Raw genomic sequence first — 14,208 nt, 5'->3', positions numbered from 1 at the left:
AAATTATCTTCATTAGCCAGTAGAGATAAATAAACTACTTTTGTGCTCTTCAAACTAATTTTGGACAGTACAAATAAACGTGCTTGGTAGACTATTTTATTGGGTTAATCCTCATTGATAAGGTTTACAAATGTAATGTAGATATTAACATTATTTAGAATCATTTTCAGTTTTATTCGCTATTCAGGATGAATGAAGAGATCCAATCTCTGCCATAATAAAATTATCCACATCCATTATAGGGGCTTTCACGGATGTGCGTCATAGATATTCATTGTACCCTCAGTTCAGAAAAGAGAAAATCTGTTTCGTTAGACTGCGTCACTACTTTCTATTTATTCACTGTCCACAATTTATGCCTTAAACACTGGTTACATAGTGCTCATTTTGTTTGCATCTTAGAAAAGCGATTTTCCAACTTCTTTTGGGCTGGTGTATGTCATGTTTAATGTTCTTTATCAAATTATAACCATTATCGAAGTTTTTATTGACTTCGATTATCTGTCTACAAGCAGTGGTTCAGTTCTTCCCAGAGGATAACCGTGTTTCCTAATTACTACTGTTATGACAGATGTTTGTGAATTAGAAACGATCTTTGGTAAAAGAAATGTTTCTTGTATAGGGTTGCCTACTGTGGCCTCGTTGACTTTAAAAGTTTCGTAGGCCATAACTGACTTATGGATGTATCTTGAATTTATATGGATGGCTTCAGTCACTACCCTACACAACAAGTAATCAGTCAATTTTGCATATATACAGAAATTCAGTGCTCTTTAAATATGTTTTAGGAATATGTCCAGCCAATGTGATAATTTGCTGCTTAATCTATATAACAAGTACGGTGTAGGCCATGCAACGTAACTGGCAAGCTACCTAGATTTGTAACTTTACAACTTCCTATTATGTTGTAAACTAAGCAAAGAGGCTTTGATTGTTTTGTTTTTTAAATTTCGCGCAAAGCTAGGGCTGTCTACGCTAGCTGTCTCTAATTTAACAGTGTAAGACTAGAGGGAAGGATCACCACCCACCGCCAACTCTTGGGTTACTCTTTTACCAACGAATAGTTAGATTGGCCGTCACATAATAACGCCCTCACTGCTGAAAGGGCGAGCATGTTGATGATTGGTGCGACGCGGTTCGAACACGCGACTCTCAGATTAAAGTCAGTGCCTGCCAACCTGACCATGCCAGCCCCAAGAGGCTTTGAAAATGTTAATACTCAATGAGCATAATACTTTGTCTTATTTTGTATTCAATTTCAGGGCCGACTCTAACTAAGTGATAGCCTATAAAGAAAACAAAGAGTCAATGACACCCATCGCCAACTCTTGGGATTTGTTTGTAGTTTTGAATTTCGTGCAAAGTTACACGAGGCTACGCTAGCCGCCTAATTTAGCAGTGTAAAACTAGGGAAGGCAGCTAGTCTAGCGCCTAACCATTTGGCCATGCCGGGTCTCAACCGTTGGGATACTCTTTGCTAATTAATAGCGAGATTTATTGCTCGTTATAGTGCCCTTACGGCTGAAAAGGGGTCGACATGCTTGGCGATAGCTTTCGATCCCGCGATCCGCAAATCATGAGTCTGGTACCAAAATCACCAGGTCATGCCAAACCTTCAGTGTTTTTTTATATGTTTGGTTGAAATATGGTGACGTATGAGTTGAAACGTCTGCTTTACATCATTAGTGTTTTGTTTAAGTCTTTGTACAAAACTTTTATTATATTTTTTTTAATTTCCTCCGATGTACAGCGTCTATAAAATAGTGACAGCTTAATAAGATAAGAAAAAAATACAGAGTAAGAGAAATACTGGATATTAAAGTAACTTAGTTGAATTTTTAGCGTTGTGAAATAGCTGGGCGTGTCCTAATTGTCACTGTGTTGAATTGTACATTGAGGGTTTCAGGGTTCGAGCCAGTGAACACTATAAAAGTGGTATCACTCTCGTTACTTGGTTCGATGAGTCAGACAAAGCCCTACTGGCGTGATATAACTGGCAGACTACTTGTCTTTCATCTAAACAGGAGTTGAAGTGTTTTTCCTTATAGCAAAGCCACATGATGCTATCTGTAGAGTCCACAGCGGGAATCGAAACCCCTGATTTTAGAGTTGTAAATTCGTAGACTTACCGCTGTACAGTAGTTGGAAAAAGAATACCTAAAAACTTTGAGTTAACCTTTAGCTCACGTGCGCAACAAGTGTTGCTCGGATTAAAAGTTCCAGTTCCGAGGTTAATTTGTTCACTGTGTATCTGATTGTATCTGGTCGTCGACAAAATGTTCAGTTTTAGACCGGATATAAGAATAGTAATGGTCTGTAAGTCTGTGAAACTCTTGTATATAAACCATCATTTGTTACAACTATTAGTAAAAATTGTTATTATAAATTGTATTGTTTTTGTGTTTTTGTCTATATATTAAAATGTATCTGTGTTCAAAACGAAAATCGTGTGTATTAATCTTGTTAGCAAATATCATAGATTTAGTATTTCCGATTAATTAAAAGAGTAATACGTAATTCACATAAATCAGAGACTCGTCCGAAGTAATTTATACTTAATAAATATTATTTAAACTTAACACTTAATGAACTTAACACTAGCTTTGATTAGCAATATGTTTTATTATTATTATTTAGTGCAGTAAAGGGTTGCAGGTACGTCATCCATGACGCAACCAACGTTCTGGAGTTTGCATCCCTCAACAATGATTACCCCAAGCTTGATGTGCAGTGTACAAAACGGATTCTCCAAGCATGCGCAGACGACGGCGGAGTGAAAAGGGTCGTACTAACGAGTTCACTAAGCGCCATTCACGGTAGGAAAACTGTGTTAAGGTGTGTTTTTCTTGCATTAATCTCTGTGTCAACTGAATTACATAGCCAATACTTTAGTAGTAACTCGAATTTAATGTAACGTAATGAATATATCCTTCAATTTACACAGTTGGCTTGCTGTTGCAATAAAAAAAAAAGGAGGGTGAGTTTTTTTTCTCATCTGAGATTTTCATTGAAACACAAATAAAACTTTCTGTAGTTGATGGAAACAAAATCATTTTGAAAATGCGCTACTTTGTAAAATCAGAAATTTACACGTTTATTCGTTTGTTTTGAATAAGGTTTCGACTTTTCCAGCTGTCCCAGACCGCAAGACAGTGGTCGCAAACTAGTAGGAACATATTTTTTCATTGTTATAATCCTAAATAAGTATAATATGTATTCAGAAATCACAATTTCAACAAGAATCACGATGCCACACGACTTCACGAAATATGAGATTAAATATTAAATATTTAGCTGAATGTTAAAGTCATTTTCTTAATTAACCCATGACAGATCACAGCTCTACAGAACCAACATTTATGGGTGAAGAGAAAAAATATTTATACAATGAAGCAGACTGGAGTCACGTTGATTCACCGGGTCTTGAGATTGGCGCCAAAACCATCACACTGGTAGAAAGAGCAGCGTGGGACTTCGTTAGAGAATTACCAGGTCAGGTGAACCATATTACGACCTGTGTAAGTTGTATAATATCGTAATTTGAAAGGAAAAAACAATAATAACATTATGTTTATTTTAGGATACAGCAAGATGAATAACATATGTTATTTATATGAAGCAGTCTTTTTTTTATTTTAAAAGTTGTTGTAACAATATAATCTAACTGGAACTTGATTGTTAAAAAGGTGAAAGTTTTCGTAATAGTATTGCGTATAAATAAAGGTTGGTCGTTTAAAAGACAAGTAGAGTTGTGGTAACAACATCGTCTATCAGATCATACCATAAATAATGTCCGAAAATTTAATACAGAAAGTGCATCATCATTTCTGTCTTTGTAGAAAGCTTTAATGACTAAAATATGTAGTAGGACGTGTATAAAAATGTTCAGACAAATAAAAGGAACTAACCTAACCCCACTTTTTCAGATCATTAATTAAATAAACCTTTATGAAGATGGATGTGTCTGAGGAGCACATTAGGCATATAATGCTTTATGAGTTTAAAAAAAAAGACAATAGTATGGCAGGAACTACACGAAACATTCAAGGTGTTTATGGTAAGGAGACTCTCAATGAAAGAAAATGTCGAAGGTGGTTTCAGAAGTTCAAATTAGGTGACTACAGCTCAAGTGATGCGCCACGTTCAGGTCGTCCTGTTGAGTTTAATGATGACTTGCTGTTGGCTGCACTTGATGAAGGTTGGGCTGTAACAGTTGAAGAACTAACACAGAAGCTTCATTCAACCCATTCAACAGTTCACGTCATCTGCAACAGCTTGGAAAGGTGTCAAAACTTGGAAAATGGATCCCCCATGACTTGACAGAAGCCAATCTTAGAGCGATAGTGGACATTTGCACTTTTCTGAACTCTCTTGAGAGTAACTCACCTTTTTTTTAGACACGTTAATGACTGGAGATGAAAAATTGATATATTATAAAAAATGTTAAGTGCCAGAAACAATGTAAACTGGCTAAAAAACAGTCCAAAATTGACCACCGCCCTAGGAAAGTCTTGTTAAGCGCTTGGTGGGATATTGTTGTTGTGATCCATTTTGAGTTGCTGCCACTCAATGTAAAGATTATGTCCAACTTCTACTGTCAAGAGTTAGAACGCTTGAATGTTGCACTGAAAGAAAAGAGGCCTACTTTGATCAATCATAAAAGTGTTGTGTTACACCAGGATAATGCACAGCCCCATACAACAAGGATCACATCTGCAAAGATTCAAGAGGTAGACTGGGAGAAACTTCCACATCCTCCTTATTCTCCAGACATTACCCCATCTGGTTATCATCTGTTCCGAAGTTTGCAGAACTATCTTGTTAGAAAAGAACTTGGAACAATGAAGATGTCAAAACTACCCTCTCTACATTGTTTTCCTGCAAGCCCCAAGAATTTTAAAGGAGTGGCATTCAGAAGTTTGTGAATTATTGGCAGGAAGTAATTAATAATAATGGAACATACATTATTGATTAAATAACATTAAAAGCATTTGAAATCCTTTCTCTTTTTCTGAACCTAAAACCTGACATTACTTAAGGGATGACCTGATAGTAACTAGAACTCGGTCATTTAAAAAAAAGACAGAAGTACAGTCGTCATAACAATATGATGTAGCCCTAAAACTATATTGATATTATAATATCTAACATCTTTCAAAACACTTTACGTCTTGTTTGTTGACAGAACAGTATCAACAAAATTCGCAAGCAATAACTCTCAAGAATATTTTTTATGGTTAAAAACATATTTTCTTTTGTTCTTACAACAATTCATACTAGCAAGTAATTACAATGTGTCGTTATAATAAGACATACTAATGTGTAAGTACTGTGTATTTATGTAATGAAACATTGATACGTATAACTACACTTTAAACCTTTTTAACAAAACACCATAACCTATACTTACTGTAAGTTTCTATAATACAACATTCTAACGTATAATTAATTATTTCAAGTCTTTACTTCTAAAAACACATTAAAGTACAATTATACCAGGAGTGGATAATAATTACCAGTTTGGAGTACCAGCACAACCCAGTAAAAGACCTACAACAAGTCATTTCTTAGTCATGGTAAGCAGCATGTGGCAACTTATAACAAATGAGAATTTATGAGCACAGAGATTACTAGCAAAAGTCATCCACATGCTCCCAACAACATTATGTAAAATATTGAAGAGGTACCTGGAAACGAGAATAGTTTATAATTACTTCATGTGGGCTTCTCGTCGTCTTGAGATATGCATGCTATGCTATACACAGTAAAGTCACCAGATGTAGTTCTTAACACTTTTATTTTATTTTATTGCAGTCGGACTGTTGAAAAGAAAGCGAGGTACTCTAAGTGACTAATGAAAAGCATGCACTGTTAAGGGTGTGCTTTGAACATGAGAGCCTTGTGAAGGAGTATTTTGCAGTGAAAACTACACTGAAAGGCTATTGTCCAGATGCACGGACATCAAAGACAACATGATTGGATGTAGTTTTGGCAGATCTTACTTAACCCTCTTTATATAGAAACACCAGTGATCTTAACAAATGTAAGGCCCCAAACAGCAGAGTAACTAATGTGTTGTGTGCTAGAAGGGAAACTGAGTGGACTTAACATGAAATATCTTTTAACTTAAATTAAAAACAGTTATTTTAAGGCATTGAATTATATATTTTACTATACTTCTGCAATACGAAATACTGTAGAAATCATCTTATCTCTTTTAATACACACAAAATATATGTCAATTAATTATTTCAAGGTAATTAAGCAGACGATAGATAGTTTTAAAAAGAGCCTAACATTTTCTGAATTTTCCAAAATATATGTTACCTGAAAAACGTAAAAACTTTATTCCACTTTACACTATGTGTTTTGTTAAAAAGGTTTAAAGTGTAGTTAAGCGTAACAATGTGTGCTCTGAACATGAGAGCCTTATGAAGGAGTAGTTTACACTGAAAGGCTATTGTCCAGATGCACGGACATTAAAGACAACATACAAACTCTATACCACTTTACACTACGTGAGTGTAATAATTAAACAAAAGTTTGATTTTACCAAATATAATTTACAGAAAAAAAGAAGTTCGAACTTGCTGTTATCAACCCAGGTCTGGTTTTGGGTCCCTTGGTGTGTGACTTCCCCAGCAGGAACATAGAGGTAAATGATAATATTATTGTTTGTTACAGCATTTCATAATAAGAAGTAAAACTTGCGACGTAATGTAACAGAGCTAGAGGAATGTGCCCCATAATAACCCCTGTTTGTCTACCATAGAATAATTAATTTTCGTCATCGCTACAGCATTTCATAATAAGAAACTCTATCAGCAGCATCATGAATCTCAGTTTGCTTAGCGTCTTTCGTGATAAACATTACACACGGTTTCGTTTTTTCTTGATGATATTTACAACGAGTATGAGTAATGAAACACCAAAATATAATTTAATACTTATGATAATATTAACCACAGGTGTATGACTCTTTTAGCAGATGGAAGAAAGTAGAAAAAAATTGAGTTTTTTTTTTCCTTTCTCACACATCTTTCAGATCGTGCAAAAATTATTCGAGGGGCCATTTCAGTTGATTCCCAAGGTGCATTTTTGTGTTTCTGATGTCCGAGATGTGGCACAAGCTCATCTGAAGGTCATGACCCTCCCATCAGCAGCCACGCATCGCCATATTGTGTGTTCAGAATCTATTTGGTGGAAGGACATCGGTCACATTTTAGTTACCGAGTTTAAACCTAAAGGTGATAGAAGTATCACAAGTTAAATCTTAGAATCATGTCATAGAATAATAACACAATGTAACACAAATAACACTATGCAACACAAATTTTGTTCCTAGATAGTATGTGTTATTTCTTAATTGCTTATGTTGTAAAAGTACAGAAAATGACCATTATTCCCTTCAAACTTTGCGTTAGTGACCTGGATAATGAAATTTAGAAATTAACCTATTTTCTATGTAAAAAACAGGCAAATTTGCACAACATATGAATTAAGATTTACATGTATTTATACTAAAGTTATATAAAAATGAACAAAAATGTTTAGAAGTGAGTAGTTTTTCGAGATTTGCGACTGTAATATAAATCACTTTCACATATCAGCCCGAAATATAGTCTTCCATCATGTTTTTGTTATACGCTCCCAGATCACAAAAGCAAAGTTTGAAGAGAAAAAATAGGTCTTTCCCATTTACTTTAGGCATAAGCAATTGGAAAATAGCACTTTCTGCCCAGGAACAAGAAAAAGTAAAACTTTTGTTACATAGTGTAATTTACGTACAAATCTATGCTGAATGTAGTTGATAGAAGTGTCTGAGAACGATGTTACAAAGAAATTGATATTTTAAACTCGAACGAAGACAAAAATTCAAAACTTCATAACCATAACTCTTTCTACGGGTGGACCTTTCCTTATCAGTCTGCTTCTGATGAAGAAAGGCCCATCTTCCGAAATAACTCGGGATCTAGGGATTCGTATTTTTTTAAAATAGATTTTTTAATAGAACGTCTCTTCCTAACATTTTGAGTTGATCCTTAAGAGAATATAATAGAAATTCCAATTATATAGCAGTCTATTCTGAAGAAAGCAATGCATTACATTTTACTTCCTTATTTCCTAACGAAATATGCTGTTATACCTTACTTACACAAAGACCACAATATCACACATGTACGCTAGAAGGAGGTTCAATTTTAATACTTATTAGGACTTTAATAGTTCAACTATAAATTATCATATCAGATAATGATTAAAATTTGTAAAAGGAGTTGATGACTTGTATTAATAGAAATACAAAAATGGGACCCCCGCTAGTACAGCAGTAAGCCTACGTATTTACAACGTTAAAATCAGGGGTTCGATTCCACTCGGTGGGCTCAGCAGATATTCAATGTGGCTTTGCTATAAGAAAAACACACACACACAAGAATGGGCGAATTATGTTTACTTCGTTTGTTTATGATTTTCGCACAAAGCTACATAATGGCTCTCTGCTCAAGCCATACCTAATTTTAAACTGGTACACTAAAAGAAAGGTAGTTAGTCAATAGCACACACCGTCGACTTTTAGACTACTCTTTTCTGATCGAACAGTACACATACAGCTTCAAATTGCAAAACAATGGGACGCGAACCATAAATTCTCAGAAGACAACAATTAGTCCATGTCCTGTTTAGACTAGTAAATGTATTATTAATCTTTACTACTTATCAAATATATGGCCATTCTAATATTTTCTCAAAGATATATTTTTATATTGCAAACCATCGTTTCTAGTACTTGGAATGCGGACCTGCAACGCTAGCAATCGGGTTTTGATGCTCATGGTGGGTAGATCACAGATAACCAACACATTGTGTAGATTTGAAATGGTTCACGTTTATAGTCAGTGTAAAAAACATAAGGCTTAGTAATTCAATAATCTTTTATATCTAAGAATATAATATTTTTTTCAGTAAGTTCAAAGCATCAATGCATTTCTTCATCGTTCGACAGGTTACCATATACCAACTGTTGTAGCTCCTCTGTTCGTGACGTGGCTAAGCAGTTTTCGAAAGATCGGATAATATGATGATTAGGCGAATTGGAAGAGAATGCTCTTACGACAATAAAAGGGTAAGAAAAGAAAAAAATTGTTTTCTATTATGGTAAAGCATGACTGACCTCTGATGTTTGTAGCAGAAATAAAGTGCTATTAGTAACAACAAAATTACCTCACTCAATCTGTTCTATAGTAAAGTCACGTTGGGATATTTGCTAGGTTTACCCCAGATAACAAACCCCCGGATTTTAGTGTTCTAAGTCCGTATGCTTACCGTTGTCCTTCTGTGGGACTAACCTCAGTCATAAAGAATGTAAAGGTAATGAAATTGAAGTAACTTTTTCTTTCGCAACTAAATATATTAACGGAAATTTAATGACTTTCTGAAGTCTCTTCTTGAAACAACCACAACGTTAGCTTTTTTATTTGTTTTTAATTTAATGATCTTCTGGAGTCTCTTCTTGAAACAACCACAACGTTAGCTTTTTTATTTGTTTTTAATTTAATGATCTTCTGGCGTCTCTTCTTGAAACAACCACAACGGTATCTTTTTTATTTGTTTTTAATTTAATGACCTTCTGGAGTCTCTTCTTGAAACAACCACAACGGTAGCTTTTTTATTTGTTTTAATTTAATGACCTTCTGAGTCTCTTCTTGAAACAACCACAACGTTAGCTTTTTATTTGTTTTTAATTTAATGACTTTCTGGAGTCTCTTCTTGAAACAACCACAACGGTAGCTTTTTTATTTGTTTTTAATTTAATGATCTTCTGGAGTCTCTTCTTGAAACAACCACAACGGTAGCTTTTTTATTTGTTTTTAATTTAATGACCTTCTGGAGTCTCTTCTTGAAACAACCACAACGTTAGCTTTTTTATTTGTTTTTAATTTCGCGCAAAGCTACTCGAGGGCTATCTGCGCTAGCCGTCCCTAATTTAGCAGTTTAAGACTAGAGAGAAGGCAGCTAGTCATCGCCATCCACCGCCAACTCTTGGGCTACTCTTTTACCAGCGAATAGTGGGATTGATCGTCACATTGTAACGCCCCCACGACTGAAAGAACGAGCTTATTTGGTGCGACGAAAATTTGAACATGCAACCTTCAGATTACGAGTCGAACGCTTTAACCCACCTGGCCATGCCGGGCCACAACTTCAGCTTTCTGTGCTCTTTTCGATTTGTAGAATGACATCCAACTATTTTTTGTTTGTACGTAGGCATGCGAAGCGTTAGAAAGTTAATAAAACACTTTGTTTCTATCTTCATCATTAAACTAAAAATATAAAACCAATAAAGAATTAACTTAATACATGCCTAATCAATACAATGAACTTGTTTGTTGTTGGGGTGGGTTTTTTTTTCTGAACGTGTAGGTTTCATATTCTCGGTAGTTTCTGAAAGATGGTATTGTCTCGGTGATAATAAATTAGTATTTTTCTTAAACTAGAGTATCGAAATAGAATATATTAACTACATAATGTGAACTAATGTATGATCAGTGAGGTCTGGTATGGGCAGTTGGTTAAGGCACTTGACTTGCACTCTTAAAGTCATGGGTTTGAATCTTCGTCCTATTAAGCATGCTCGTCCTTTCAGGCGTGGGTGTGTTATAATGTGACGGTTAATTCCATTATTCGTGAGTAAAAGGATAGCCCAAGAGTTGACTGTGGGTGGCGGTGACTATTCTTTCACTGTTAAATTATGGATAACTAGCGCAGACAACTCTCAAGTATCTTTGCGCAATATTCAAAACAAACCATTACGACCAATGTCCTATTAACTTGAAAAAAAGAGAAATGTGAAATAGATATTCATTATCACATAATTCTAACGGGTCTAAAGATCCTTTTTTTAATTTGGAAATTGCATGAGAAAAGCTAATGTAAAAAATATGTTGCATGATTACAAAATAATTGTAACTCTGATATTTTCAGTTCGTTTTCCGTTACTTCCCATAACGCTGGAAGAAATTCAAACATTCTCCAATTCTAATCTTTCAGATGAGAGAAATAATAGGTGTCACTCCTCGTGACCTCTCCCAGACAGTTCTGGACACTGCCTACAGTTTGATTGAAAAAGGATACATACAAAAATCTAAAAGGCATCGACGTGAAACGGAAGAACTATTTACCATCCAAAAAAGGCAAAAATGAAAACAATGAATGTAGGTTTCAATTAATGTATTAGGCCCGGCATGGCCAGGTAGGTCATGGCGTTCGACTCGTAATCTGAGGGTCGCATGTTCGAATCTCCGTCACACCAAACATGCTCGCCCTTTCAGCCGTGGGGGTGTTATAATGTGATGGTCAATCCCACTATTCGTTGGAAAAAGAGTAGCCCAAGAGTTGGTCATGGGTGGTGACTAGCTGCCTTCCCTCTAGTCTTACACTGCTAAATTAGGGACGGCTAACACAGATAGCTCTCGAGTAGCTTTGCGCGAAATTTAAAAAAAAGAAAAAACTTATTATTGTTTCTAAAGGTTCGTGAATTATAATAGTTTTTTTCTTCTTTAATATTGTAATTTAAGTTTAGTTATTAGCAGTTGATTGTTTGTTATTTGCAAAGTATACTTACAACTGAATCCTCTCGAACTTAGACGTCAGTCTTTTGATAAACAGTGTGTTTTATTTCCTCCATTTGATAGTGGGTATACTGTTTATGTGTGTGTGTCAATAGTATATCTGAGTTTTCACCTGCTTTTATTGATATTCAGCGCGAAGATTAAGTTTCTTCCAAAAAACTAACGGTTAACTTTTCAGTATATTTTATGACCACCCTTGCGCAGTGGTTTCGTAAAATAAGTGAGTATTGTTTGTTTGTTTTTAATTTCGCGCAAAGCTACTAGAGGGTTATTTGCGTTAGCCGTTCCTAATTTACCAGTGTAAGACTAGAGGGAAAGCAGCTAGTCATCACCACCCACCGCCAACTCTTGGACTACTCTTTACCAACGAATAGCGAGATTGACCGTCACATTATAACGCTCCCGGGCTGAAAGAGCGAGCATATTAGGTGTGAACCCGCGACCTTGGGATTACTAGTCCAGCGCCTTAACCGTGCCCGGCCACGTGAGTATTTAAATATTTAAAATTATAAAATAATTTATTGCATAAAGTTCATGGTAAAATTTTAGTTAAACAATGTCCGTGTTTCGATGAAAACGATATCAACCATCTTCAGGAAACCAGAAGAAACATTGGAAGTTTCGTTTTTTTCTACACCCAAATATACGTGTATAATATACATTTGTACAGTGCTCTCTATAGAATATATTTCCAAAAAATTATATTAGCATGAGTAAAATAATTTTTTATAAAGTGTGATAAACTTACAGTAAACGGATACATATTCAGTAAGTCTAACACGAGCACTTCAGTATTTAAGTATAACTCACTGTGAAGTTTTGGGAATATTAGATGACTGTTTTGTTTTTTGTAAAGTGTCTACGATAATTGTTTTCAATTCTATGTTTCATTCTAGAACGAGAACGTGTAAAAGAAGACAGCAAAAAAAAAAGAAAAAAGATAAGCAGACGAAAAAGTGATTATAACTGTTACCGCTCCTAGCAAAAGAAATTACGTTCTGAAACGACAATATTTAAAGTCCAGAACGGTTTTCTAATAGGTACTATTCTCACATGGAAACCCAAAACCCAAACAGCCAATTTTTCACGTACATCTTAAATACTATATTTTTTATAGAATAAATACTAACCCTCTACAAAGTGCATAGACATCAACATATTTCAAATGAAAACCTTGTTAAATAAAGTACGAGTTTCTATTTGAAATTTATTTATTATCCAACAGTCAGCCTTCAATATTGTTATAATGCAATAGCCTGCATTTGAACATTTTTATAGGTCCAAACAGATGTTTATGTATGATGTTTAGTGTTGAAATATTGTAAATTCATTGCTTTAATATAATATTTTTTCTCTAAATGATGAAGCTGGTAGAGTTTTAGAGAGCTAGCGATGTATATTAAATTGTCACTTTCCGAGTCATAATTAATATTGTAGAGAAAAACAGCAAGAAATGTGAAACAATTTATGTAGTTTAGAAATAAAGTCAGTGTCTTAAAACACGTGTTCTATTGTTTATATTCAAGTTGAAAAAAGTAACTCAGCTTTGTTAAAGTTCTTAACATTTACTGTCCAGAAATACTGTTGTGTTAGAAATATCGAAAATATTTATGATTTAAACATATTTTGTAGGTAATTTAACTAATAATACATAACATTGTTAACGTTATCTGAAGTCTAAAATACAATACAGGAAACAAACTAAAGAAACCTAATATCTATTAGCTATTTTAAGGTCAATAGTCATTCAATGATAATAATAATAGTTTAGACTGAATCTTGTTTTGTTTATGTATGTATGTGTATATATATATGATTAAAGTTTGCCAAAGGTAAACTTCAGACACAAAATGTGCACTTACAGAAAATATTTTGGTTAGGACTCGTACACTATGTTTAACTGTGTAGCAGATAATCACTCTGAGAACAAATGGTGATTTCTGATTTCGATTACTATTATAATTGGTAGAACAATTATCAACGTTTCATCAAGTGTTACAAGGAATTATATATATATTGTGCCTATTTAACACTTGAAAATACAAATACAATAATAGTAATATTTTGAAACTTACGATACTTTTCACAGCATTAATCATACTTTAAGTTGAAAATACGTCAAGCTAGTTCAAATTATAACATTCGATTAACATAACCATGAAATAAAGTCCTTAAAGTAAATTATAGTAGCATATCTTAACATATAACTGAGTCTACAAGAAAGAAAGAAACATCCTTAAGATGGAGGAATGTAACAAAGCTTTCTATATAAACAAATAGCTCGTTAGAAGAATTATTATATGAAATTAACAAAATATAATTATAAATCTTGCTTGTGAAATTATAAAAAATATATCTTCCAAGGTGACAGTTAGCCCGACATGACCAGGTGGATTAAGGCGTTCGACTCGTCATCTGAAGGTCACGGGTTCGAATCCCCGTCGCACCAAACATGCTCGCCCTTTCAGCTGTGGGGGTGTTATAATGTTATGGTCAATCCCATTATTCGTTGGTAAAAGAGTAGTCCGAGGGTTGGCGGCGGGTGGTGATGACTAGTTGTCTTCCCTTTAGTCTTACA

General features: G+C 34.5%; 1 protein-coding gene across 1 annotated transcript in view; it reads left to right on the top strand.

Annotated features, from left to right (window-relative positions):
• Positions 1–13,318, top strand: part of LOC143243260 (uncharacterized) — a 55,065-nt gene extending 41,747 nt beyond the window's left edge. The window contains exons 8-9 of the mRNA XM_076487109.1: positions 11,050–11,213; positions 12,527–13,318. Coding sequence (XP_076343224.1) covers positions 11,050–11,202 — 153 coding nt within the window. The 3' untranslated portion in view covers positions 11,203–11,213; positions 12,527–13,318. The remainder of the gene's footprint in view (positions 1–11,049; positions 11,214–12,526) is intronic.
• The last annotated feature ends 890 nt before the right edge of the window (positions 13,319–14,208 follow it).

The sequence above is a fragment of the Tachypleus tridentatus genome, unplaced genomic scaffold (genome assembly GCF_004210375.1).
Source record: "Tachypleus tridentatus isolate NWPU-2018 unplaced genomic scaffold, ASM421037v1 Hic_cluster_2, whole genome shotgun sequence".
Lineage (NCBI taxonomy): Eukaryota > Metazoa > Arthropoda > Merostomata > Xiphosura > Limulidae > Tachypleus > Tachypleus tridentatus.
The sequence above is the reverse complement of the archived record's forward strand: the minus strand, read 5'-3'. Positions and strand labels throughout refer to the sequence as shown.